The sequence below is a fragment of the Pectinophora gossypiella genome, chromosome 11 (assembly GCF_024362695.1).
Source record: "Pectinophora gossypiella chromosome 11, ilPecGoss1.1, whole genome shotgun sequence".
In the NCBI taxonomy this organism is placed as follows: domain Eukaryota; kingdom Metazoa; phylum Arthropoda; class Insecta; order Lepidoptera; family Gelechiidae; genus Pectinophora; species Pectinophora gossypiella.
Genome location: NC_065414.1, coordinates 794,267 through 819,639, shown reverse-complemented (window position 1 = coordinate 819,639; position 25,373 = coordinate 794,267). Strand labels below are relative to the sequence as shown.

At 45.3% G+C, this 25,373-nt stretch overlaps 1 protein-coding gene across 3 annotated transcripts in view; it reads left to right on the top strand.

The window, feature by feature from the left end:
* The window catches only part of LOC126370645 (fibrillin-1-like), a 71,318-nt gene that overhangs the window by 39,404 nt on the left and 6,541 nt on the right, over positions 1–25,373 (top strand). For 2 of the 3 annotated variants that reach the window (XM_050015603.1, XM_050015602.1), the window contains exons 13-46: positions 214–333; positions 648–864; positions 1,215–1,530; positions 1,840–2,099; positions 3,071–3,248; positions 4,150–4,257; positions 4,502–4,671; positions 4,951–5,083; positions 5,672–5,833; positions 6,067–6,216; positions 6,419–6,525; positions 6,603–6,701; positions 7,110–7,260; positions 7,625–7,777; positions 8,490–8,670; positions 9,258–9,450; positions 9,950–10,123; positions 10,768–10,934; positions 11,600–11,739; positions 12,518–12,634; positions 13,183–13,329; positions 14,087–14,203; positions 14,558–14,661; positions 14,827–15,088; positions 15,619–15,794; positions 16,057–16,205; positions 16,377–16,610; positions 16,912–17,081; positions 17,409–17,610; positions 17,769–17,888; positions 18,148–18,305; positions 24,159–24,259; positions 24,527–24,766; positions 25,157–25,373. In XM_050015603.1, the coding sequence (XP_049871560.1) occupies positions 214–333; positions 648–864; positions 1,215–1,530; positions 1,840–2,099; positions 3,071–3,248; positions 4,150–4,257; positions 4,502–4,671; positions 4,951–5,083; positions 5,672–5,833; positions 6,067–6,216; positions 6,419–6,525; positions 6,603–6,701; positions 7,110–7,260; positions 7,625–7,777; positions 8,490–8,670; positions 9,258–9,450; positions 9,950–10,123; positions 10,768–10,934; positions 11,600–11,739; positions 12,518–12,634; positions 13,183–13,329; positions 14,087–14,203; positions 14,558–14,661; positions 14,827–15,088; positions 15,619–15,794; positions 16,057–16,205; positions 16,377–16,610; positions 16,912–17,081; positions 17,409–17,610; positions 17,769–17,888; positions 18,148–18,305; positions 24,159–24,259; positions 24,527–24,766; positions 25,157–25,373 (5,693 nt within the window). The remainder of the gene's footprint in view (positions 1–213; positions 334–647; positions 865–1,214; positions 1,531–1,839; positions 2,100–3,070; positions 3,249–4,149; positions 4,258–4,501; positions 4,672–4,950; positions 5,084–5,671; positions 5,834–6,066; positions 6,217–6,418; positions 6,526–6,602; positions 6,702–7,109; positions 7,261–7,624; positions 7,778–8,489; positions 8,671–9,257; positions 9,451–9,949; positions 10,124–10,767; positions 10,935–11,599; positions 11,740–12,517; positions 12,635–13,182; positions 13,330–14,086; positions 14,204–14,557; positions 14,662–14,826; positions 15,089–15,618; positions 15,795–16,056; positions 16,206–16,376; positions 16,611–16,911; positions 17,082–17,408; positions 17,611–17,768; positions 17,889–18,147; positions 18,306–24,158; positions 24,260–24,526; positions 24,767–25,156) is intronic. The other variant, XM_050015604.1, reaches the window with a different exon arrangement.

The following is a 25,373-nucleotide window of genomic DNA, read 5'->3' as shown; positions in this document are numbered from 1 at the left end:
GAGAAGGCGCTTTGCCGCTCGCTCTCTCCTTCTCTTTCTTTCGTGGTTATTGCACGCTTCCAGCACATCTCCGGTCATCTTCTCTCCGCTTTAATGAAAATCCACTAATGGACAATAATAATAAAGAGCCACTAAGAATATTCTTCGAGGCTTCATTTGTTCTCTGTTAATTTGCAAATAAGGCCCTCTATTAAAATACTTTACAATTTTCAGATGTCCACCAGGTTTCGACCCGGTTGAGAATGGACTGCGTTGCAGTGACAAAAACGAATGTGAAGTAACGAATGGAGAAATGTGCACGAACGGAGCTTGCCAGAATACCATGGACGGAAGGTGAGGTCATATTTCTTGCTGTTATTTGGTGTATTTATTTTAGTACGGATTTTCCCCTACGAGTGAAAAAGAAAATTGCCACATTGTTCATCGTGAAATATTTTTTTGGAATTTCAATCAAATTATATCCAGCAGACGTCGGTTACTAATCAGATGACTATGTCTGCAGCTGGGAAAACTCTAAAATCCGATGCCATGGAAAAATGTTGGGTCTGGAGAACACACTCATCGTTGTTTTGTCAATACGTGGGAATGGACTATTGTAAGGCCTAAGGCAGGCAACGCTTTTTTATAATTCTTCCCATCACCCCCAGATACGAGTGCGTATGCAACCCAGGATACGAAAAGACGGAAACAGGTCAGGCGTGCCGCGATGTGGACGAGTGCCGCGACAACCCGCGCGTGTGCCGCCGTGGCCGCTGCCGCAACACGCCTGGCTCGTACGAGTGTGTCTGCGAGCACGGCTTCACTCCCACTGCTGGAGGATATTGTGTCGACCTTGATGAGTGCGCTGACCGGTCGCTTTGCCAGGTAAACTTACATGCTCGATATTTCGGGTCGTTTCTGATGGGTGTCAATTATTATTGATCAGTCAAACGTCGTTCGACGTAGTTCATAAATGTCAACAGAGACCGATTTCAGCTGCTTACCATGTTTTCTTGAGTAAATAGCTTGAGTTCTCACTTTATACAGAGAACATTTCTGCTGATCTCTACAACTGTGTTATACCAGGTAATAATGGCAAGGATCACGCTCGCTTACCTGGGCACCCGGCACATCGCCTTGATTTTTTGCCGGATGCATTAAGCATTATCCATTCCTCCGGCTAAGTAGTAAATGCTACTCGAGGCAAATTGACTATGAATTAATGTACATTTCAGGGTGGTCGCTGCGTAAATGGCGAAGGTTCCTTCCAGTGTGTTTGTGAAGCCGGTTACAGACCGACTCCAGACCGTAGCGCGTGCGTCGACGTAGATGAGTGTACGGAACAGAAGGTGTGCCGCAACGGCCGCTGCCACAACACGCCTGGCTCCTTCCGATGCGAGTGTGAAGATGGGTTCACACTCAGTGCGACGGGACGGACTTGTCTGGATGAGGTCCAGGATTTGTGTTATGAGAAGTATGAAGACGGGGAGTGCTCTGGACCAGGGCCGACGCCAATTACTCGGTCTCAGTGCTGCTGCAGTGCTAGTAAAGGTAAGCTAAGTGCCATAGTAAAAGATAGTGTGTTAGGGTTCGTTTCTTGCTAAGTGGAGAGGAGAGAAGACGCTCTGTCGCTTTCATTACTGTAGTTCTCCGCTCCTATCCTCACCGCGTTGGTGAAAAACCCACCCTTAAGCTGTATTGTTACTTACCATTAGATATGATTGTGCCCAAATGCTAGTTTATTTCGAATTAAGAAAAAAATCTTAATCACTGGTATATACTGGCTGCCTATTTCCAATGTAGATTAAACAACCTAACGACGTTTAACAATAACTAACCACCAAATTCCCGTGTCCCCAGGCCTGCGTCTCGGCTGGGGCGTGTCCTGCAAGGCGTGTCCAGGACGTGGATCAAAGGAATATGCAATCCTCTGCCCAGACGGCCCGAGCAAGGACAACGGCGGGTCTGACATCAACGAGTGTACTATGATCCCCGGAGTCTGTCCACATGGCACTTGTGAGAACTTAGAACCTGGATACCGGTGTATCTGTGACCCTGGGTACCATCCTGACCATGATGGAATTTGTCGGGACATTGATGAGTGTGACATGCATCAGTCGGTGAGTGGACGCTGGATAGTAGAATAACACTTAGATTTCTTGCTTTATATTGTTATCGGTCTGCTTGTGTCATAGGACACAATTATATAGGTAAGTCGGTCAGACAATAGTTGGTAATGCCGATGCTCCGTAAGATCCGATTTCAGAGCAGCATTAAACAGCCTCAATTAAGTGTCACCTTATCTCGGATCTACTTTGGCCGGATCGACTTTGGATGCGTTTTCGCACGAATTTGGTTCATGCGTACATTATTGGTTTATGACAACTCATTCGCACTTAGTGTACACGCTCGTACGAAAAAGCTTCCAAAGTGCAGAATAATTTGTAAGACTGAAGTTGAGTTTTCGCTTCCCTAAAAAAGTACCGCCAACCAAGGTGCGGTTCGTGGTCAGACTAATAACGATGTAGGCTAAAGAGTATCCTTAGCCCAATGCACACCCTGATGTGTCTACACTCAGCGGGATCCCCTGTCTGGGAGACATAAGAGTGATGCAGAGAATTAGATCTGAATTTGTTCTACTGAATTATCCTGAAAACAGAATTTGTTCCGTTAAAAAAACGGAAATACAAAGTTTTCTAACCGACCTCCAGCCAGCGGGATATTTCCCAAAGTTAAGTCTGATGAAGTATAAATTGGTATTAACTTTTAGATCTGTATTTATTCTGTTCAACAAAACAAAAAAACTACTTCTGACGTCCTTACTTCAGCTACAATCAAGCTGCAATGAAACCTCCACATCACACCCTGGACACCCCATACAAAAATGACATTCATACCATGTGCCGCCTAACGCTTAAGTGCGCATGAGACGCAATCTGCGCCCTCTTCTTGCTCCTTAGCTGCTCTCGGTAATTCAGACTAAAGTAAGACCCTGAGGGGGTGCAGTCGGCGTCCATACGAAATAGTGCAGGGCGGAGAGTTGCCGTTCTATACTTACGTAGTTTCTTTATTCTATGGCCAATGTCCACAGTATTGTACCGGCGGGCAGTGCCGCAACACGCAAGGCAGCTTCACGTGCGCGTGTCCCCCCGGCACGCGCTACGAGCCGGACGAGCAGCTGTGCCGCGACGTGGACGAGTGCGAGGGTGAGCCCATGTACCGCGAGCTGCAGCGCGGCGACATCCCGCCGCGCGTGCCGATACACGCAGGTTACACGCCACGAGTATGCAAAGACTAACTCCATGATCAGATGCATGCTCGGGGATTCACGAGGATCTCATTTTTAGGCGATGCAAACGCGACCCGCGGCGCCTCTGAAAAACTGATACTCCTCTGATTTTTTTTAAATCTCTCCAATTTTGTAATCTTTTCTCAAAAAACTTCTCACGAATTTTTGCACGCTTTTGGCGTGTACAGTTTCGTATTTAGAAGCTCGGTCTAACGTTTGAACGTCTCAAATTTTTCAAAGCTAATATCATTAAAACACGCGTATATGTTTGCATATTTTTTTAAATAGAAGACGCGAGGCAACCTTTTATGATACACATCACACACAAAAACTTTTGGTTTGGTTAGATTTTTAGGGCATATTTTTATATAGTGATTACATTCTCTTTATTTTCGACTTAATTTCCATCGTTTGAGAAAATATTTTTATACTTAATTTAAATCAGATTTTGAGGGATAAAACATTATCAAATATCAGCCCATATAATTTTTAATTTCATTTATCATGTTATAACTTTAAAAACCTAAATTCATTACATCATCATGATACTTTGAAACATCGAATAACAAGTTTAACCCATATTACACGCAATTCAGTTGCATTGCACTGCTTATTTTGAACTTATCTTTAATTAGTAAGTACTTATGATTAAGCAGTGTTATATGGACTAATGTAAAACTATACTGATTTTAATACCTAAAACAAATAAAGAAATAGACTTAATACATCCTTGGAACACAGAAAAGAAGAAAATAATTGTCAATAAAGCAAATAGGATTTCTTGGATTTATAATACAATTTTTGGATTTGTAGGATAAATAACAGAATATTAGGATCGTTTTAGTGCTGTGTTTCTAAACTATAAAGCATGTATTCCACAGAGCACGCAAATCCTTGCGATAACGGACGCTGCATCAACACACACGGCAGTTACGAGTGCGAGTGTGAGCCTGGATTTGTACTCGATGCCACTGCGCAACACTGTTTAGGTAAGCTGTTCTGGGCACTCATCAGCAGTTCCCCAGTGTCATTCTTTTTTACGGAAATATAAAGGTTGTTAGAGTTAAGGATCACTTCTGTAAATCCGTGAATAACCGGGCGCTTTTTCTAGAGAAATAGTGGGTCCGTATTGTCTGAAACGAACTACGAGTATTTTCACAACCATTTTTCTGTCACTCTAAAGTTAGAGCATCTATTGACAATTGGTGTGTATAACTCGCTGGTTTTCTGTAGATAACCGTCGTGGTACGTGTTGGCGCCGCGTGGTGGACGGTCAATGCGAGGGCGAGGCGCTGCGGCCGCTGCTGCGCCAGGAGTGCTGCTGCAGCCTCGGGCTCGCCTGGGGGTCGCCCTGCGAGCCCTGCGACCCGGATGACTGCCCCTGCCCCAAGGGATTCGCTAAGGTATATCTCAATCTTGGCAAAATGACGCCTGAAATCTGGTTCTGGTTTGTCACTCTATTCCTGCAGGTTTTACAAAAAAAGTGATAGTTTGTGAGGATGATATTTGCATGTTTCATCAGATTGATATTTTACGAGATGTACGGCCAAAATATGAGTTATTTTACAATTACAATGTTTTATAAGTACAATACGGTGCTCACTGATTTCGAAACTCTAATTACCAAAGTAGCGGAAATTGTACGCAAAACCATCGAGTTTTCAATAACGTTCGGTTTGCAGCTGGACGGGTCAACGTGCCGCGATGTGGACGAGTGCATGCTGGACCCCGAGTTGTGCGTGGGCGGAACCTGCGTCAACACCGACGGCTCCTACCGCTGCGACTGTCCACATGGACTCACGCTCGACGCTACTGGTGAGTTGGTGAGGGACCTTTGGTAGCTCAATAACCCTGACACAAGAGTTGTCAGTAATCTACCTCACAACACACACGATAGAAGAAGACTGGTGAGTTGTACAGCTGGATGGCCAACATACCGCGACGTGGACGAGTGCATGCTGGACCTTGAGCTTGGGGCGTATGGGTCACGATGTTATCCTTTATTTGTAAATTTGTACATACATACATAGCATCACGCCTGCATCCCCAAAGGGGTAGAGAGAAGTGTACAGTATATACACCCACTCCTCGTTAACTATGTTTTAAGTGTCTTGTCTTCTTCTTATCGTGTGGGTTATGAGGTGGATTACCAACCTCATCAACCCTGGTGTCAAGGTTATTATTGAGTCTCTTGTAATAGGGGGCGAATCGCCATTAACTGGGCACAAATCCTGAAAAGCAAGTCATACCAATTATCTGTGATCCAAACATGAATTCAAACTTACAAACTCGAATTCAGTGCTTTAGACAGGGATTCAAATCTGTACACTAAGATGTTTGTTCTCCGAGCAGGGCTGTCACGGATTTCTTTATGATCATTTTTTTTTTCTGTCTTACCCCCAGGCAACCGCTGCGTAGACACTCGTCGCGAATACTGCTACACGGAGTACATCGGCGGACGCTGTTCAAACCCTCTACAGGTGGAAGTGTACCGCGCAGTGTGTTGCTGCAGCGCGCTTGGAAAGGCCTGGGGTGATTCGCGCTGCGAGCCCTGCCCCAAGAAGGGTAAGTATTGACACGTACATAGATTCTACCTTTACATGGCCAGAGAAAGAATGGCGTTGACAACACCTGTGGAGTAAGAAAGGCTTGAGGTGTATTGACTTACATGAGACAAGATTAGTCTTATTCCGATGTAAATAAAACTAATGGAACACTTGTATCTAAGTGGTGATTTCAACCTTGTCCTGATAAAAATTTAGAAACTGTCGTTAACTAATGTAAAATTTGTTCCCCAGGCACCGATTCTTACCGCAGCCTCTGCATATCCAACGTGGACGGCCCTCCGTCCGTGTGGGACCGACCCGGCGGTCCGGACGGTCCGTACGGCCCGAATGGGCCAACTGGCCCCGGTGGACCTAACGGAACTGATTTGTGGACACGACCAAGTAAGTAATCACTATCCTAGAACTGGTGCGTGTACGTGTAACTTGGTTGTAAGCTTGATTTTTGATGGTTGACAACTTGACAGATTTTGACGTTTTCTACCAATCAAAATCAAGACAAGACATCCGTACGTAATTTATTTTGTTTAGGTCCTATTTTAAACCCTATTTTAGCAAAAAATATATATTGGTCATGTAATTCCAGGCTGGGACCACACTCACGGCTGGGACGGCGACGATTTTACCAACGGCACTGACGGCATGTGGCCGGGACCAGTGCCCGGGCCTGGGTTCACGCCCGGACAGATGGAGGTATTATAATACAAAAATAAATCGAACATCTTCGTCCATAGGTCAGTTACAATAATTATCATATTTTTTCTTTCTAGGTCAACGAGTGCGCCGCCTTCCCCGGCCTCTGCGGACACGGACGCTGCAAGAATATGCTCGGCACTTTCGAGTGCGAGTGTTTCCCTGGTTATGAAAAGGTGAGAGCTAGAAGCCTTAAGGTCTTACATCATCTTCACGCCCTTATGCTACTCTAAGGAGGGTCGACACAACATGTGTTCCTCTTCCATTTATCTCTGTCGTCGACTGGTTTTCGACCGGTTTTTATATCGACTCGTCAGTCGATGTTAAAATCTGAAGTAGCGGAACCTGGACCGGGTAAACCGATACCAACCGTTCAATAACATTCCAACGAACGCTCCTCAATATTATACCATCGACCTTAAACGTACCTATATGTTCACATTGGACCTTGAATCTGATCAAGCACATTGGTCTGGAGTAGGATTTTTGAGATTATTCCTATAATACACCGCAGTGGTCATTCGGCCTGCTTCAGCATGAGCCCCTTTGGAAAGTAATAATAAAACGTTTGTGTGTTGTTTCAGGACTCCAAGAACCGTACGTGCGTGGATGTAAACGAGTGCGAGATAGTGGACGACGTGTGCGGCGCAGGAGAGTGTAGAAACACTGAAGGAAGTTTCACGTGTCGATGCCAGCCCGGACACCGCGCTGATGATCTAGCGCGAGTCTGTCTAGGTTAGTCTATCATATTAGTCTTATTAATCCCAAATCTAATTGCAATAGGGTAAATTAACTCAACATTATTTAAATATCACCAGTTTTTGCAGAAGCCACTGTCATCTGATCTTCAAACCTTATAGGAAAATCAGTCTTCTAACCTTTTACTGACGAGAACACTTTGCAGAGTTATGTTTGCTATATTTATGAATTTACTGCAACATCGTAGGAAAGTGCAAGACTTTCCTCGGAGCAAGAAAATTTGTATCAAAAAGGATAATGGACATTGTATAATATGTATTATTAAACAATGTTTCGGTATTTGTAATATCAGTTAGGATTACGGATGTTTTGTTAAGTAAATGTTATTATTACATTCTAGATATTGACGAGTGTGCAGAAGACCGGTCCCTCTGTCGCGGCGGTCGCTGCGTAAACACGCCTGGATCATTCCGCTGTGAGTGCGGGCCTGGCATGGAACTAGCCCCCGATAGACTCTCCTGCAAGGACGTTGACGAGTGCTCCATAACTTCTGGTTAGTTCTATTATTATGGACTATTGTAACAGACATAATCTAACAACAAATTAGAATTTCCTCACACATTATCTTAGAATCCAATCATAATTACTACCTTCGCAGTTACTATAGGCAACCAATAACTGCGTGTAAGAAACCGAGGGAGAAGAAGCTCAGTCGCTCATTTCCTCTTCTCTACGCTTTGGCGATAATCCATCCTCCTAACATAATTAGGGTAGTTAGAGGTACCTTTTAGCATTGAAAGATGAACTAGGTACCTAAGCCTCACCGAACTTTGGTTAGACCAACGTGATAGGCGGTGAGCCGTATCGCCGTCTATAATGGTGTCAATTGTGTTGGTGAAATCTATATTAACTCATTGGTGCAAGTCCGCCGAATGGGCGGGACATGTCTGCCGTATGCAACCGGAAAAGTGGGCCAAAATTACAACTGATTGGTCCCCACAGGGTCGTCAACGTCGAGGTAGACCACGACGACGGTGGAGGGACGAGCTGGACGCCTTCCGGCACACCTGGCGGAACGATGCCCGGGACAGGGAGGGTTGGAAAGAGAAGGGGGAGGCCTTTGCTCAGCAGTGGGACATTGATTAGGCTACAGAAAAAAAAGCAAGTCCGCTACCGGGGTTCGAACCAGCGCTCTCCGTTTGAGACGCAAGCCGGTGAACCACATGCTTCCAATCCACCCAGCTTCACGATTTCTATATTTGCAGGTATCTGCAGTAACGGAGTATGCGAGAACCTGATGGGCACGTACCAGTGCGTGTGCGACGAGGGCTACGCGCAGAGCACGGTCAAGTCTCACTGCGACGACATTGACGAGTGTAGTGAGGACTCCACCCGCTGTCAGCACGAGTGTGTCAACACACCCGGGTCTTATCATTGTACTTGCAGGTACGCTGTTTAATTATACTTTTTTAAATAGCCATCTTGTTAGCAATTAGAAATTTGTTATGTGTCCCACTGCTAGGGAATTGCCTTCCTCTTTTTCCTGCTATCTCTGTTCTGTGTGTCATGTTTTCGAGTGTTCTGGAAGGCAAGTATTCGCATCGGAATCTATGGGCAATTTAGTAACGTAGCGTAGTAAGTTTAGAGGGCTAAAATAAATTATATTGTACTGTGTGTGCTGGTAAATAAATATTTTGATTTGATGTGTTTTTATGCTAATAGATAATTCTTGTCGTACACTTTTTACACACGTCGCTGACCGTAGTTTCTCGTACAAGAACGATTCCTGGAGACGTAACTTTACGTCCCGAAGTGAGGTCCTTTTACATGTAAATGTTTCATCATCAAGAACTCCCAATAACATATAACACAGTAAAACACGGTAATAGTTATTGAAGAGAAGGCGAACGTCGTGTTTTATAAAGAATTGGTCTTTGATAGGCGAGAATGGAGAAGGTTGCAACGACAAGAGCGTGGATCTTAAATGAATGATGTCAAGTCCCAATAACATGTGAGATCGTGTATGTTCCCAGAGACGGGTGGCACCTGCGCGCGGACGGGCGCACGTGCCGCGACGTGGACGAGTGCGGCGGCGGCGCGCGGCCGTGCGGCGGCGGCGAGTGCCACAACTCCGCCGGCGGATACCGCTGCAGCTGCGGGGACGGGCTCGTGCCCGCCACCAACAACGGCAAGCCCACTTGCCATGACGTCGATGAATGCGCCGACGTAAGATATGCTGCACTGCTGCATTGTTGTTGATACAAGTTGGCCATTGTAAAGGGCACTGCTCAAAAATACCCCAGAAACGTAATATTAAACGATCAATATTAAGTAATGCCAACTTATGAGTCATAATGTGTTACTCATCATCCCCCCGTGGGATAAGGAATCATTATAACTCGTCAATTGGTAGTTATACTGCCGTGATGGACTAAGATTTGGATATACATAGAATCCATAAAATATATATTTTTTACATTTTGTTAACTTCTAAACCACAAGGATTCAAATCATGTTACTTTCATTGATTTAATAACTCTTTATTACTCAGCAATTGGCATATAAGGCTTCGTGCGTGATCCGCGAAAAACGACTTTGAGTTTTTCGTTCATACATTTTGAGCATTGTCCTTTATTGTTTAATCAGTGAATGGTTCCGCTGGACAGTTGTCCCCCTAGACAAAATGTCTAATTGCGATAATGAGTTTAATGTATGTTATTTACAGGTACCAGATCTCTGCGGCGCGGGAGAATGCCGCAACACAATTGGCAGCTTCGTGTGCCGCTGTCCGGATGGCTACAGCGTGAAGCCAGAGCAGGGTCCAGCATGTACTGACGATGATGAGTGCGAGCTAGGCACATGCGACTGCCATCCAGCTGCTGATTGTATCAACTTGCCTGTGAGTTGTTGTGCTAGAGCTATGAGAATATTGTACTCCACATTTCTGTTCTCAAAACTACGGCTCTTGGTTGCAGAACCATTAAAATCTCCATGAAAAAAGATGTGTGCCCAAGATGAAAGATATATGTCTATCCGAGAATACAGGCCGAGGTTTTCTTGCAGCTTCTTTTCCCCGGCTATACAGGTTGTAAGAAGCTGGAGTAGTTTTAGGCGGATGTTCATTATGTAAAAATTTACGATTCTATTAAATCAACGTGATGGGTGCTGAGCCGTATCGCCGTCTGTAATGGTCGAGGCAACTGTGTTAGTGAAACTACACTGAAGACAATAACTCATGGGTGCAAGTCACCAATTGAGAAATTGGTCGGTGTACTGCGGAACGGAAGGCGATTGGGGCAACCACCGTTCTATTCGCCTTATCTGTGGAGTAATGCAGGCGATTAGGTACGCCACCGACAAGAGCGCAGCTCTAAGAGAGAGAGGGGTGCAAGTTCGGCACCGGGGTTCGAACCGGCGCTCGCCATGAGAAGAAAGCTGGTGTACCACAGATCCACAGTGGCATGCCCTAGGCACCAAGAGCAATACATCGCGTTGTAACTGTACGACAGGCTAATATTTTAATACCTTTGTTCACATCACCAGGGTTCATTCCAATGTCGCTGCCGTGACGGGTGGCGCGGCGACGGCGCCGAGTGCGAGGACGTGGACGAGTGTCTCACCAACAACGGCGGGTGTCACCCGCGGGCCACGTGCCGCAACACCGACGGCTCCTTCCTCTGCCTCTGCGACACTGGATACAAGGGAGACGGGTGAGTATACACACGACAATTTCCCCGAATGGCTAAACAGAGGTGTATAGTATGCAGAGTGTTAGTGACATCGCAACGAACACCGAGTGGAATTTTCCGTCGGAAAATTTATGTTTTATTTTCGTGTTTTCTTAAATTATTTTCAATTCCATACTTTTGCGATGGAAAATTCCACTTAACATCAACTTAGAATTATGGTTTGAATCATCCCTTAAAGTTTTAGTTACGATATCACTAACTTTACTAAATTATAACACTGAAATATTGAGGCCTTCGTCAGCTCAATAATAAACTTGGCACCAGGGTTAATGAAGTCGGATATCGACCTTATATTATAAACCACACAAAGAGAAAAATAATATTTACTAACCAACGACTTATGTGCCTTCGGAAGCACAGACTCATCTTACTTTCTTATTTCCTTACCAAACAAAGGACAGTCTCACAAGGTGATTTCAATATGTCCCCATCGGGAATCGAACCATATTATGTTTAAATCTTCACCACTAATTTAAGAGCCACGCTCTTGTCGGTGTAGCATTCTTGATGCTACTTTTAGGGAAAAATAGGGCAGTGGTTTCCCTCTTGCCTTCCGGCCACAATATAAAATGTTATTAATAAATATTTTTAAATGTTATTCTTATTTGTATAATTGAAACATCCAGGTATTCGTGCGTGGACATCGATGAGTGTGCGAACGACCCGACGTTATGCGACAACGGCCACTGCATCAACACGCCGGGCGGCTACGAGTGCGAGTGTGACGTCGGGTTCACCAAGTCGCAGGACGGACGCTCTTGTCTCGGTAGGTACCACATTTTTAGTATTCACATGCATCAACTCACGCCCTTAGTGCCTAATGGCATAAGGAATAATGGGTTACCGAGTCGCTGTGGCCGAATACGGTGAGGAAAGATTGATTGATTGAAGAAATAATACTACGTATAGAACGGTAATTTTCCTCTCCCCACCAGCGTCTGAGCTAGGTGTACGGTCACGAGTATTAATATGTATACACTTTGAAACCATGTCATATTTTTTTCTGACAAATTAAACCGTAAGTCTCATTAAATGCGACAGGATTCTAAAGTGGGTACATAATATTGCTCATAACTGTACCTCACTCCCCTCGAACATAGTTTCTTTAGATACTTGAATCGTACGGCGTCAGACGTTACACACAGATGCGCGTGTACGATAACGTCAATGTGTGATGTCTGTGTAAAACGAGGTTGTTTGTATGAAGTGTCCTGTGTAATGGAGAGGCAGAGCCACAAGCAAGTCAAGGCTTTTTCTTTGTCTTTCCGAATGGGAATAAAAGTTAAAAAATCATTTTTCTTTCAATAATGATGACATATTATGAGCCAAGTCCGCGGTCCGTGTTTGCTCTGTAACCCTGTCCAAGTTTGACGAGGTCGGTCATTGATCTCACAACCCATACAAGAGAAGAACACCTATATTATGACAGATTATATTTTATTTGCCACAATCGGGGCTAGATTGGAAGTTTGCATCTTCAAGAGCTGTCTCAAAATATCCGTCGAATGATTCAATTCAAATTTGTTTTTTGTTGTATTCTGTAGACATGGACGAGTGCGCGACGTTCCACAACGTGTGCGTTTTCGGCCGCTGCGTCAACACGTACGGCATGTTTAAGTGTATCTGCGACAAGGGATACCAGTCCGACAGCGTCGATGACTGTAAGTATACGGCTAGAGTTATGTAAGTCTCGAATATTCCGAGGATAATTTACGTCAATCCCAAGATTTCCAGGATTATCCAATATTACGATTTTCTATGTATTATTATGCACTTCATCATTTGATTTGTGATATTGCACCGTCTTTCAAATACCGTAGTGTCACGAGTTAAAATCCGGGCCCGTACTCTAAATCACTCAAAATACTTATCGATCTTAAATACCTAGATATTGTGTCCAGTATTGGCAATTAGTTCGCCTCCTGTTAGATGGGACTTAGGCATATCTGGCAAGGTGTGGGTGGATATTAAGTATATACACCTCTGAACCTTTCGGGGATGGAGGTGTGATGCTGTGTTTCAATTTTAGCTTTCAGGAACTGTTATGTATAACACTGTACGCGTGACGTAGTGTCAAGGCTTCAAATCCCGTCACGGGCTCTAAACCACTGAATTCACTTAATGAGTTTGAATTAATGTTAGGATCATAGATATTTGATATCACGTGGTTATTATACCCAGTGTTACGTTAAACTTGTTATGGTTGCAGTGATGCCCGGGTTCAACTGCACGGACGTGGACGAGTGCAAGTCGCCGCAGTCGTGCCAGTACGGCTCCTGCGTCAACACGCAGGGCTCCTACATCTGCCGCTGCCCGCCCAACTACGACCTCGTCTCCGATGGCACCGCCTGTTTCGGTAACTATATATTCGCCAAGCTAGTGAAACAGGAGTTTAAGATTAGAGAGAGAGAGAACATTTATTCAAACAAGCACAACTTTATCAAACAATAGAAATTACAACAGAACATTTGACAGTAACGTAAGAACGTAAATATAATAATATAGTAAGAGATAGAGTAGGTTACACGCTTAGCGACATCTACTTACTCCCCCAGTCATAAAAAGGGCACACAATAATAATAATGAATATAATGAAAGAGGATTGATGGTTATTAACGACTGCTAATGCAGCCGGGACCAACGGCTTTGGGCCCGCGTGATGGTTTAAGGCCCGATCTCCCTATCCATCCATAGGGAAGGCCCGTGCCCCGGCAGTGGGGATGATAATGGGCTGATGATGATGATGATAATGAAAGCATTTTTGTTATAGCTGTGACATTGAATATAACATGAAGTGTTTTATTTAGTTAGTGATTATTTAGAAGATATGAATGCATGGGATTAACTGTCTGAGAACTGTTATTAGGCAGCTAAATTACTCAATTGTATATCAATATTTTATGTTTATTTTTATTTTTTTTAAAAAGAACGTCTAGGGCCCTGTGCCGAGGTTTTTCTTGCAGCTTCTTTTCCCCGGCTATACAGGTTGTGAGAAGCTGCAGTAGTTTTAGGCGGATGAGACGTTCGTTATGTAAAAATTGACGATTCAAAGTGTAACTATGTTACCTACTGAATAAAGATATTTTTGAATTTTTTTTGAATTTGAATTGCAGATTCCCGCAAAGCCCGCTGCTACGGCAAAGTGGAGCTCCGGTCAGGCACTGAGCAGTGCCGTGACAGCGACGAGTTGTCTGAAGACGGCACCATGGCTGCGTGCTGCTGCTCTGTCGGTGAGATACCTACTTAGAATTCTCTACAAAAAAATCGTCATTATCATGGTGAATCTCCAAGCGGTCCATAAAAACGCCCAAAAGTCCAACTTTTGTGCAGTTTGGCATTAATCACATCACATAAGCTCACATTTCCATCCATCACTAGGGGAAGTGAGTACCCACGGTTTACTGAGCTTGCTGATAAATCAACGTGTTAGGCGGTGAGTCGTATCGCCGTCTATAATGGGCGAGTCAATGCGTTAGTGTTGTCGTGTGCTTGTTTACGTTCACTTTATCAAATTACTTCACCACTACCGAAGTTTGGTGACTTCTAAAATGTTTTGCTCATCGGTGGTTATAATAAAATTGTAGGTGCTGCATGGGGCAACTATTGCGACCCATGTCCCGAACCTGGCTCCGAAGCGTATCGACAGCTGTGTCCTGGCGGTCCCGGGTACCAACCTGTGCTCGAACCCGTAAGTATATACGATATATTATGTAAAGGAAATTTGAAAATATTTACATAACACACGCTCTAACGTGTTACCGCTTTCGGCTTCTTCTTCCTTAGTTTATTTATTTTCCCAATTTATCATCTTTCATTACAAGAACATTTCAATAACATAATTTCCTCTTCCCAGCCGTCCTACGTGGTTACCTTAGCCGACATCGACGAATGCGCAGCGCACCCGGCACTATGCGCACACGGCACTTGCACGAATACATTCGGCTCTTTCGTGTGTACCTGCGGGCCCGGCTGGGTGCTGGCTGATGACGACACGCGCTGCGTGGACGTGGACGAGTGCGCTGCGCCCGACGCCTGCGGGCCCGGCGTGTGCCGCAATCTGCCTGGCAGCTACGTGTGTCTGTGCCCTGAGGGATACGTGCCCATGCCCAGTGGCAGTGAGTATATCACTTCTTCTATCGTGTGGGGTCTTTAGGTGGATTACCAATAAAATCGTGGGGCAGTTTCGCAATTCTGTATCAAGCGGCTGTATAACTCCAGCCACCCCAATTCTCCAAGTAAGCCCAGCAAGCTCTTGACTTTGTCAACCTCGACGGAGAGACGTCAAAGTGACGTCAGTCCTTGGCCCGGTAAAACCCACTAAAGCTGTCATCTTTTTTTTTTTATTTGATAAACTTTGAGTAGGTATACAGTTTTGACGCATAGCATCGCTAAACCAGGAATGGTTTGTCTCGATGCTAGGTTTCCTGTCATCAATCAATTTATACAACGTTCAAAAACATTATATACATCAAGAACAATTAAAGTACAGAACATAATAAAATAAAAATAATGTTGTGGGTAGTAGGATATTGCAGCTCACCCGGTAGACACGGCAGTACATCGCTCTTACCTATGTGTGTACCGTATGTCCCTCCCCGATACTCCAAACAATACACCAGTCAGCCAGCCATCTATGATCTTGCAGAGGAATGCGTGGACGTGCGTCAGAAGCAGTGCTACATGGAGTGGGAGCCGGATACTGGGCGCTGCTCGGGCGCCATCGGAGTACCACAGACCAAGTACCTGTGCTGCTGCAGCGTCGGCCGCGCCTGGGGGTCACCCTGTGAACCCTGTCCTGGGAAAGATGAACCAGAGTTCAAGGTAAGCCGGTATTCAATGCAATTCTTAGGATTTCCATCAAAGCGGAGATGTTCAGGAATCGTCCAATGACTGCGAGAGAGAGCGTCAGAGTGCCCTGTCTCGCTCTCTCTCTCTAGTACGCTGTAACTAATCGATTCCGCAAGTGCTTTCGCCTCGTCGTGACGTAGAAAATCAACTAGACTACAAAACATTCCGTGTGACATTTTAATACTGAAAATAAGACACTGTAACCATACTGTAACCATGCCCTGATTTGTTGCAGGACTTATGTGGCGAGAAACCTGGCGAATACAAAAACCCTGTAACCAACGAGACAAGGCCCATCAACGAATGCGATATCATGCCGCAGCTGTGCAAGCCTGGCTCCTGCCACGACACGCCCACCGGCTTCCAGTGCGGATGTGATCACGGGTAACACTTTTGTTTTCTAACACTTTCAAAGTTCTTTAGTCCTCTTCCATTTTGCGTACAATAGGAGCAAAAACATTTTTTAAAGGAATCTTTTAAACGGACCGTCCGTATTCCGTCCTCATTTGTATGCATCTTGTTCTCTTATTAAATATCTGTTGTTGACATTTCTAGATACGAACACGACACGACCTCCCACTTGTGCCGAGACATTGACGAGTGCGCACAATCTCCACCGCCGTGTCGCGGTATGGCGCAGTGCGTCAACTTGCCTGGAGCCTTCGAATGCCGCTGCCCACCCGGTTACAATCTCACCTCTGCTCTTGACGAGTGTGAGGACGTGGATGAGTGTCAGGACCCCGCCTTGTGCGAACATGGAGACTGTCGGAACACCGTTGGGTCTTATAGGTATGTGCTGTTATCACTTGGGGTTTTTTCTATAAATGTGCTGTTGTGAACTCCTTATTTGCGAGAATTTTGGCAATCGTCTCATCCATAACTCTCGGATGTTTTAGGGCGGAAGGATTTCGAAGTCATGTATTGTGTTCCACCTCCTTAGATTTTCTAAAGCTTAAAGTAAACACGTGATGAAGTAGCGCGGCGGCTATCCGAAAACAACAGTATTACGTATAGAGTTTGTTTATGTTACCCGTATTTCTTTTTCTTTCGTCATTTAATCAATGTGTTATTAACCGTTTGCATCCCTCAGGTGCGAGTGCAAGCCCGGCTACACCCTCCGCGGCGGCACGTGTGTCGACGTGGACGAGTGTTCCCGTCCGCGGCCGCTGTGCCGCAACGGCACGTGCGAGAATCTGCCCGGCTCCTATACCTGCCACTGCGATGATGGGTTCAAACCTGGACCCAACAATGATTGCATCGGTATGTACATTTAATTATTTGTACATAATAGGATACGGAGTGGCGACCGGGAGATGGTATTCGATATCGAAGCACACAAGCCGAAGACGAAGCAGGAGAGCGATGGTTGGATGTATTGAAAAGTACATTACATCTTCTCCTGATGCAATGATCTTGGTTTCGAGAAAAAAAGTAGTTAATCAGCAAACAATCTGTGTCGATACTATAAACATCACCGGTAGTATAGTATGACACATCAGTCTCTCCCCGATTAGTCCTCCAACCTGGATGAGGAAACGTTGTAAACGGGCGTCAGTCTGTATGTTGACCATGTTTAATATTTCTCAGATATAAACGAATGTCGCGAGGGTGGCATGGTGTGCCGCAACGGCCGATGTCGCAACACAGCCGGGTCGTTCCGATGCGAATGTGCGCCCGGATACACCCTCACACCGGACCAGCGACACTGCAGAGACATCGACGAGTGCGACGAGCGGGATAACCCGTGCGGACGAGACGGCAATCCTGCTTGTACTAATACTAATGGAGAGTGAGTGTTTTGTTACGTTTTTAACTTTTGTGGCCGCTGCCGCAACATGGGCTTCGCTCCGCTGCGAGTGCGTAAGACATCGACGAGTGTGATGAGCGGAACAATCCATGCGGGCGGGACATTGTATTTGTATTTGTAACTTGTCAATCTGTTTGCAGCTACGAGTGTTCGTGCGGTCCCGGATGGCGGCTGGCCGGCAAGCGCTGCGTGGATCGCGACGAGTGCCGCGAGATCGCCTACGCCTGCGCCGGCGGGGACTGCCGCAACTTCAACGGAGGGTACATACACATATATATTTATCTAACAGTTTATTACACGGGGCAGAAAACAACGACAAGTATAGTACACAAAAGACAAACGGCAGTGCAAAAAAGTATTTGTTCACGCGCACGCATTGCGACAGAAGCGCGAGTGCTTCATAACTAAGCCATGCTGCAGCCACTGTTATACGAAGCATTCCGCTGGTATAGCGCAGCGTTTGGACCGCGACTAAACCACTTATGTGTGAAAACGCTTAAATATTTTTTCAATTTCCAGATACGTGTGCGATTGTCCATCTGGGTGGCGTTTCGACAAAGCGGCGGCTCAGTGTGTGGACGAGCGCAGGGAGCTGTGCTATGACGACTGGGAGGCCGGCCGCTGCCACCAGGCACGATCCATACAGCTTGGCAAGGCGGAATGTTGCTGCTCTGAAGGTATGTGATAACCCGTTTAAATGAAATGGACATATATCGCGTCAAAAAGGGTAGTGAACTAATGAGGTTACTGGATGATTCGCAGCAGCTTCATTAACAACCATTTGTGCCAGATAAAGCAGCGTCATATTGAATTGGAACGACACGACAAAAGGCAAAAATAAAACTTGTAAAAAGAACTTGATCTTCTAGATGTTCCATCATTATTCTCTCTCTCTCTATTTAAGAGCTGCGCTCTTGTCGGTGGAGTAACCGCCATTCCTCTCTTCTTCCCGCCAAAACCTTCACCTCCCGATACGACACGACCTGCACCTTCTCTTTTATTTGTTTTATAAATGTTATCCTAGGTCTACCCCTTCCTCTCTTCCCTTCAATTTTTCCTTCTATAATGTTTGTTATAAATGAATCGTGTCGTATCAGGTGGCCAATCATATTTCCTCTCCGGTTCTCTATAGTCTTCAATATGGTTCTCTATTCTTCAACTCTTTCCAGCACTTTTTCATTTGACACCATTTCAGTCCAGCTTACACCCTCCATCCTTCGCCAACACCACATCTCAAACGCTTCCAACCTCTCTCTGTCTCTCTGTGTCATAGTTCACGTTTCACTTCCATAGAGTGCAATGCTCCAAATATATGATTTAATAAACCGTTTCCTTATTTTTAATGATATGTTTTTGGTTTCCATCATTATTATAGTGGAAATAATCCCTCTGTTGGCTTTTAAGGCATGGCTCTTGGGGTAATATAAGCAGCTGATCGCATTCTATGATATTGATTACAAAGACAATATAAAAATTTTACCTTCCAATAAAATTTGTATTATGTTTCCTCCGACGTCCGAAGTCCATTTATGAGAGAGTGCCTCGTCCTCATACCGCATCGCGCCGCTAGATGTCGCTTCCCGTCTAGGAAAACCCTTGCCAAGCGCCCCCTGGTGGCTAAACGGGGTACTATCCCCCCCCGCCCGAGCCATACAAGCCGCCATATTCTTACCTCATTGTTCGGCTCATAATGATGTTGAGGTCCACCAGGAAGACCTAACATGGACTTCGGACGTCGGAGGAAACATAATACAAATTTTATTGGAAGGTAAAATTTTTATATTATGTGTTCCGTTAGACGTCCGAAGTCCATTTATGAGAGACGTGTTTGTTATCTCCTGGTGGCTTGTGTGGAAAATAATAAAATGAAATACGCAACAATGTGATTACATGAAGTGTATATTGTATGTACACAAACAATAGGAAAACATTTCTGATAAGTGAATCAGCTTAATTTGATTAATTAAATTAATTAACACATCTACGAGGGCATAGAAAAATATTGGGATAAAGATTTCTCAGACACGCTATTATCTGTTTTAGATATAGGTTTCTTATAGAACTTCCTAAAGGTATATTCATGCCGCCAGTTGGCTTTCGCTAGAATTTCATTAACAGGGTAATTTTCTATCCAGTTTAACGACGATACTGCTGCTCTACAACTACCAGGGGACGCATGTATGCCAGCATCCTTCAGCAGGGTCCTAACCCAACCTCCTATGATGGCCGGTGAAGCTGGCTGATGAGGAGCTCTAGTTGTTAAAAATAAATTTGTGAAAGGACCTCTAATATTTTTTGTTATTTCTACTAACGCTTTCAGCCAGTAAACTGGGCTGATATTTTTATCAGGAGCGTGTAATAACATCCACTTTGATTGTTGGTACGACGTTGAATCGGTTTTTGAGCCAAATGAGGGACACAGAGTAATAGAATCAGCATCGACTATAAAATGGTCTTGATCGCAATGTAACAATGACAGGTCATGTACTCTGCGTCCGGATGCTAGCAATAAGATCGTAGCTGTTCGTCTTGAAATATCAAACAGACTGTTATGTGGGTTTGTAGATCTTAAATGTCTAATAACTAGTCTTGCATCCCAAATGGGAACCTTGGGAGGTACAGGTCTGGCTAGAGAAATTGCTTTCAGAATATGCTTTACAATATTGCTACTAGAAATCTGTACATTGGAAACAGTCTCGCAGACAGATGCTATAGCTGACTTGTGAACAAGGATTGTACGGTATGCTAGATTTCCAGACAGAAATAATTGTGCCAAATATCTAGCCACTTGTGGTGGTTTTGGTAAGTGTGGAGTAACATTATTCTCACGACACCAGCTTGACCACCTAGCCCAAATTGGCGCATACGTTTTAAATGTCGAAGGTCTCCAACACGATAAAAGAAGGTTCTTTTCTTCCTGAGACCAGTTCTCGGTTAACGTATCCCACCCGAAATGAGCCAGGCTTCTAGTTCCAGGCTGTTGACTTGAGCTGGAGGATGGCCCGTTTTCGTATCTATCAGCGTGTCTTGAAGATTCTGTATTTTTATCGGCCGTGTCAACGCTCGGAGCTTCAGGTCGGGTCGCCAAAACGGTTTCGTCCATTTCGGGGTTATCATTATGAAGTGTCCCGACGCCGCGTTGAGATGTTGAAGAACACGTGGGATTAGCCCTGGTGGAGGGAACAGCCAAGCAAGACTGTAATGCCAGGATTTGCTGAACGCGTTGTGATAGCAGGCGTTCGAGTCTGACAAGTCGCGCGTAACATAATTCGGAACGACGTGTGCTGTTCTTGAGGCAAATAAGTCGACGTCTGGAGTGCCCCAGCGATGGAATATTTTTGATGTCGCCTCCACTTGTAGGTGCCATTCGGAGCCTGCGCGATTGCGCGAGAGGTGGTCGGCTTCCGTGTTGTACAGCCCCGGAAGGTGGTGAGGGACCAGTACAACATTGAGGCTGTCCGCCAGAGCCAGTAGTTCCTTGGTCAATCTCAGCAACAGAGGGGACTTGGTTCCTCCCTCGTTCTTGATGTACGAGATCACCGTCCGGTTGTCGCTTTGTAGAATCACAGTCGAGTCTTCGAGAACTGCTGCTTTTTTCGAGAGGGCTGCGATCACTGCGTACATCTCTTTGGCGTTGCAGTGCCAAGTCTTTTGATGATTGTTCCAGGAGCCCTGAATCTCTTCGTTGTTGACTACAGCTCCCCATTTTATGTCTGAAGCATCTGTGGTCACGTAGTTTGTTGGAAATGCGTTTTGGTGTATCACTGTACTTTGACTGACATTCTCTAGCCACCACTCGAGTTCGTCTCGCACTTCGTCTAGATATGGAACTGCCTTCCGCGGTGTCTGGCGAAGTAGTCTGCTGTGGCGTTGCAACGTACGGCAATGCAACCTTCCCCGGAGGGTGATGAAGGTCGCAAAGTTGAGAAGCCCTAAGAGGCGTTGCGCCTGCTTGAGGGTCCAACTGCCGGCTGCGAGTCGAGTCATCAGGCTCTGGCGGATCTTGGTGATCTTGTCTGGGGGCAGGGACTTCGCATTTGTTCGTGTGTCCCAGTTGATGCCAAGGTACTCCATCTTTTGTACTGGATTCAGTATGGATTTGTCCAGATTGACGCACCAACCCAGACTGGTCAGAAAATTCACTGCGAAATGTGCTTGTGATCGCAGTACGTTCTGGTCTTGATGAGCAATGCAGTAGTCGTCCAGATATACTACCACCCGGATACCTTTGCCACGTAGTATTTCGGCTGTCCAATTCGTTACCGATGCAAACATTTTCGGTGCCGTCGCCAAGCCAAACGGTAAGCACGTCATCTGTAGCAGGCGGCTGTTGTAACTGACACGCAGAAACCGCCGGTGTTGTGGTCTTATTGGTATGTGATAGTAGGCCTGACTGATGTCTAATTTCACCATCCAATCGCCTGGTTGGAGGAAATTCGGCATTTGACGATGATGGAAAAGATAAAAGTGTTTGGTGTTCATGTATTGATTTAAACTTTTTAAGTTGAAGATCACACGGTTCTTTCCGTTGCTCTTTGATATTAGAAACAGTGGAGATATGAAGGATGGGGTTAATGGTGCGGGTTCTAAAACACAATCCTGAATCATAATTTGAATCTCGGTTGACATCTCTTGAGAAACTGGGGTCTGAAATTGTGATATCACGTCTAAAGTTGGAAAAATTAAAGGCGGTGTCTGGTTGAATGGGATTCGAGCCCCGGTTATAATTTTGAGGATGGCTTTGGGTGGATTGTAGAGGACCCAGGCTTTCCGATAATGTCGTAGACAACCGCCTGAAAAGGTCACCGAGTCATTTTTGCTTTTTACCCGTTCTACGGGATCCCTTTGAATTCCGCCCCCCCTTTTTCTTTTCCTCGTCATGATATTTTCTGTCGTGGGAATTGCTTTTGTTATCAATTTGCTTTCGTTTAGCTGGTCGACCGTGAAAATGTCTTTTCTTGATTAGATGTTGTAGGTACAGGAGATTTTGCGCGGGTAGGTTGAGATTTCGGCTTCTCTTTTTGTATTTTTTCTATACCTCCAATTTTTTGTATATAAGTCGTTAAGGACTGCGGATTAAACATATACTCAGAAGACGGCGGTATTTTTTCAATATCTTCACGCAAATATTTGTCCTTTAATGGTTTTAACAATGACCGACGGCGCAGTTCTAATACCTCAGCACGTTTTCCACAAATCATTTGAAGAATATCACGAGACCTCGTTTTATAACTAGAATCGTTGCCAAACAATTCGGTCAATTTGTCATAAAGGACAGCGGGAGTCAATATTAAATCAGGAGTGGCAGACCAATCAATAAGCGCTTGTAAGTTTGAGCTTACGGACTCATTTTGTCCCAAAAAGGCGTTAGACAGCGCTGCGAAGCTGCGTTCCATCTGATGCCAGCGAATAGGGGCAAAAGGGTCTTCTAATCGACGTAATTCTTCATTTACTTTTAATTCAGTAAAAGCAGGGTAAGCCACGTATTTCTTTTGAATATCAGTATAACGGACAGCATTCCAGTCGGGAGAATCGAATCTTTGCAAAACAGATATTTTTTGTACGCGCTCCGGTATAGCCTTAGCCACGACTGGGTCTTTGATAGAAACGCTTAGATCGGTAATGGCATCTACCTTGAAAGACGGTACAGGCGGAGCGGGGGGTCGTAAGAAAGGCTCATGTACTATGTCGTGCGGTACCGTAGTCGAAACGGATGTCGCAGGTAAATTTGGTAAAGGTACGTGCGGTACCGTAGTCGAAACGGATGTCGCAGGTAAATTTGGTAAAGGTACCGTGCTATTAGAGGCTTGTATAAAAGTAGCGTGTGCATGAATCATATTATCGAATTGACTCACCAGCCGTTGTGACAATTTGTCAAACCTTCGTTCCAAATCCCGCGAAGAAAATCGCTTCCGCTTTGCTGGTGGCGCCGACGCGTCGCGACACGTGGTCAGCGTCGACGGTGCGATCGGAGGATCAGGGGCCTGCGCGGCCCCATCGGATTTTGGCACCGAATCCGATTCCGATGTCCCGTCCGACGAGCTTTCACTATCACTGCTGCTACTACTACGCGGAGAGTCAGAAGATCCGGATCTTTTTCTCGGTGGCAATGAGGGTAGCATTTTCGTAAAAACACAAAATTTTTTTACGACTTCTAGACGGAAAACTAATAATTTCACTAGAATTTAACACTAGGATTTAAATTTTCTACTTTAATCTTGAAAATTTTGTAAAAAGTTACACTAATTTGCACAAAGAAAATTTTGATCGAAAATTTTGTATCTATCGGCGTGCGGTCGGTATGAAAAACGACGCAACAATGAGGTAAGAATATGGCGGCTTGTATGGCTCGGGCGGGGGGGGATAGTACCCCGTTTAGCCACCAGGGGGCGCTTGGCAAGGGTTTTCCTAGACGGGAAGCGACATCTAGCGGCGCGATGCGGTATGAGGACGAGGCACTCTCTCATAAATGGACTTCGGACGTCTAACGGAACACATAATAAGGATATTAACAATATATCTCCCCGCAGGTCAAGCGTGGGGTCGCCGTTGCGAGCGCTGCCCGCCACCAGACTCGGCCGAGTTCCTGCAGATCTGTCAGGGAGGCATGGGACGACCGAACCTTACTCACGTACGTTTCACAAACATTGAGGCCGAATCGTGTAATTTTAGTTTTAAATTCCTGAAACCATTTTGATTGTGTGAAATTATCAATTTCTGTGAACTTAGAACGTGCGAGCAGCAATCGCCTGCGATTGTCATCCATCCGATACCTGTCATCTTGTGGTCATGTGTGAGATGCGCGCGAATTCCCACCACTGACGGACTGCTAATTTATTTATTCAGAACAACTGGTTGAATTCGAAATGATTAGCTTCATATAAAACGATTTTTTTAGGACTTAGATGAATGCAAAGTGCGTCCGGACGTGTGTAAGAACGGGCACTGCATCAACACTGACGGCTCATTCCGTTGCGCTTGCGCGCCCGGGTACACGCTGGATGGCAGCGGGCTGCGTTGCGTCGACGCAGACGAGTGCGCCACCGACCCGAGGATATGCGGGAACGGAACCTGTATCAACATCCCTGGAGGGTACGAGTGCCGATGCAACCATGGGTTCATGCAGGGACCCGATCAGGTGAGCATGGTTGTTCTTCTAACACCTCTTTGTCTATCTCTCTTTGCTATTTAATGCTTAGCGTAGACCGTCGTCTTTACATGGCAAATATCTGTCTTATTATTATATCTTGGTATTTTTTCCTCTAAAACTAAATTTTTGACTGCCACACAATAGCGCCACAACCTTTAACGGATGGTCGATGTGTGACATTCTGAACCAACGTTCAATATGTCTTTAGTGTGTTTCTTGACCGACTTATCAATAGCCGTATTTGGTATTGAAAAGTATCCGATCATTCCTAGAAGTGTCTGAGATGCGTTTTCTCATACTGACGATACCGTCTTCTTATACCGTATCTTAGCAGTTAATGTAACCGCAATTGCTTCATGCCCACCACTTGTGTTCCAGACATGTGTGGACATAGACGAGTGCGCAGAAGGGCGCGCGATGTGTACATTCCGCTGCCACAACACACCCGGGTCATTCCGCTGCACGTGTCCGTACGGGTACGCCGTGGCCGACGACGGCGTGCATTGTAGGGATATAGACGAGTGCGCGCAGGAGGATGTCTGTCCCCACGCCTGCGAGAATATCGTCGGCTCTTACATGTGCAAATGTGTCGAAG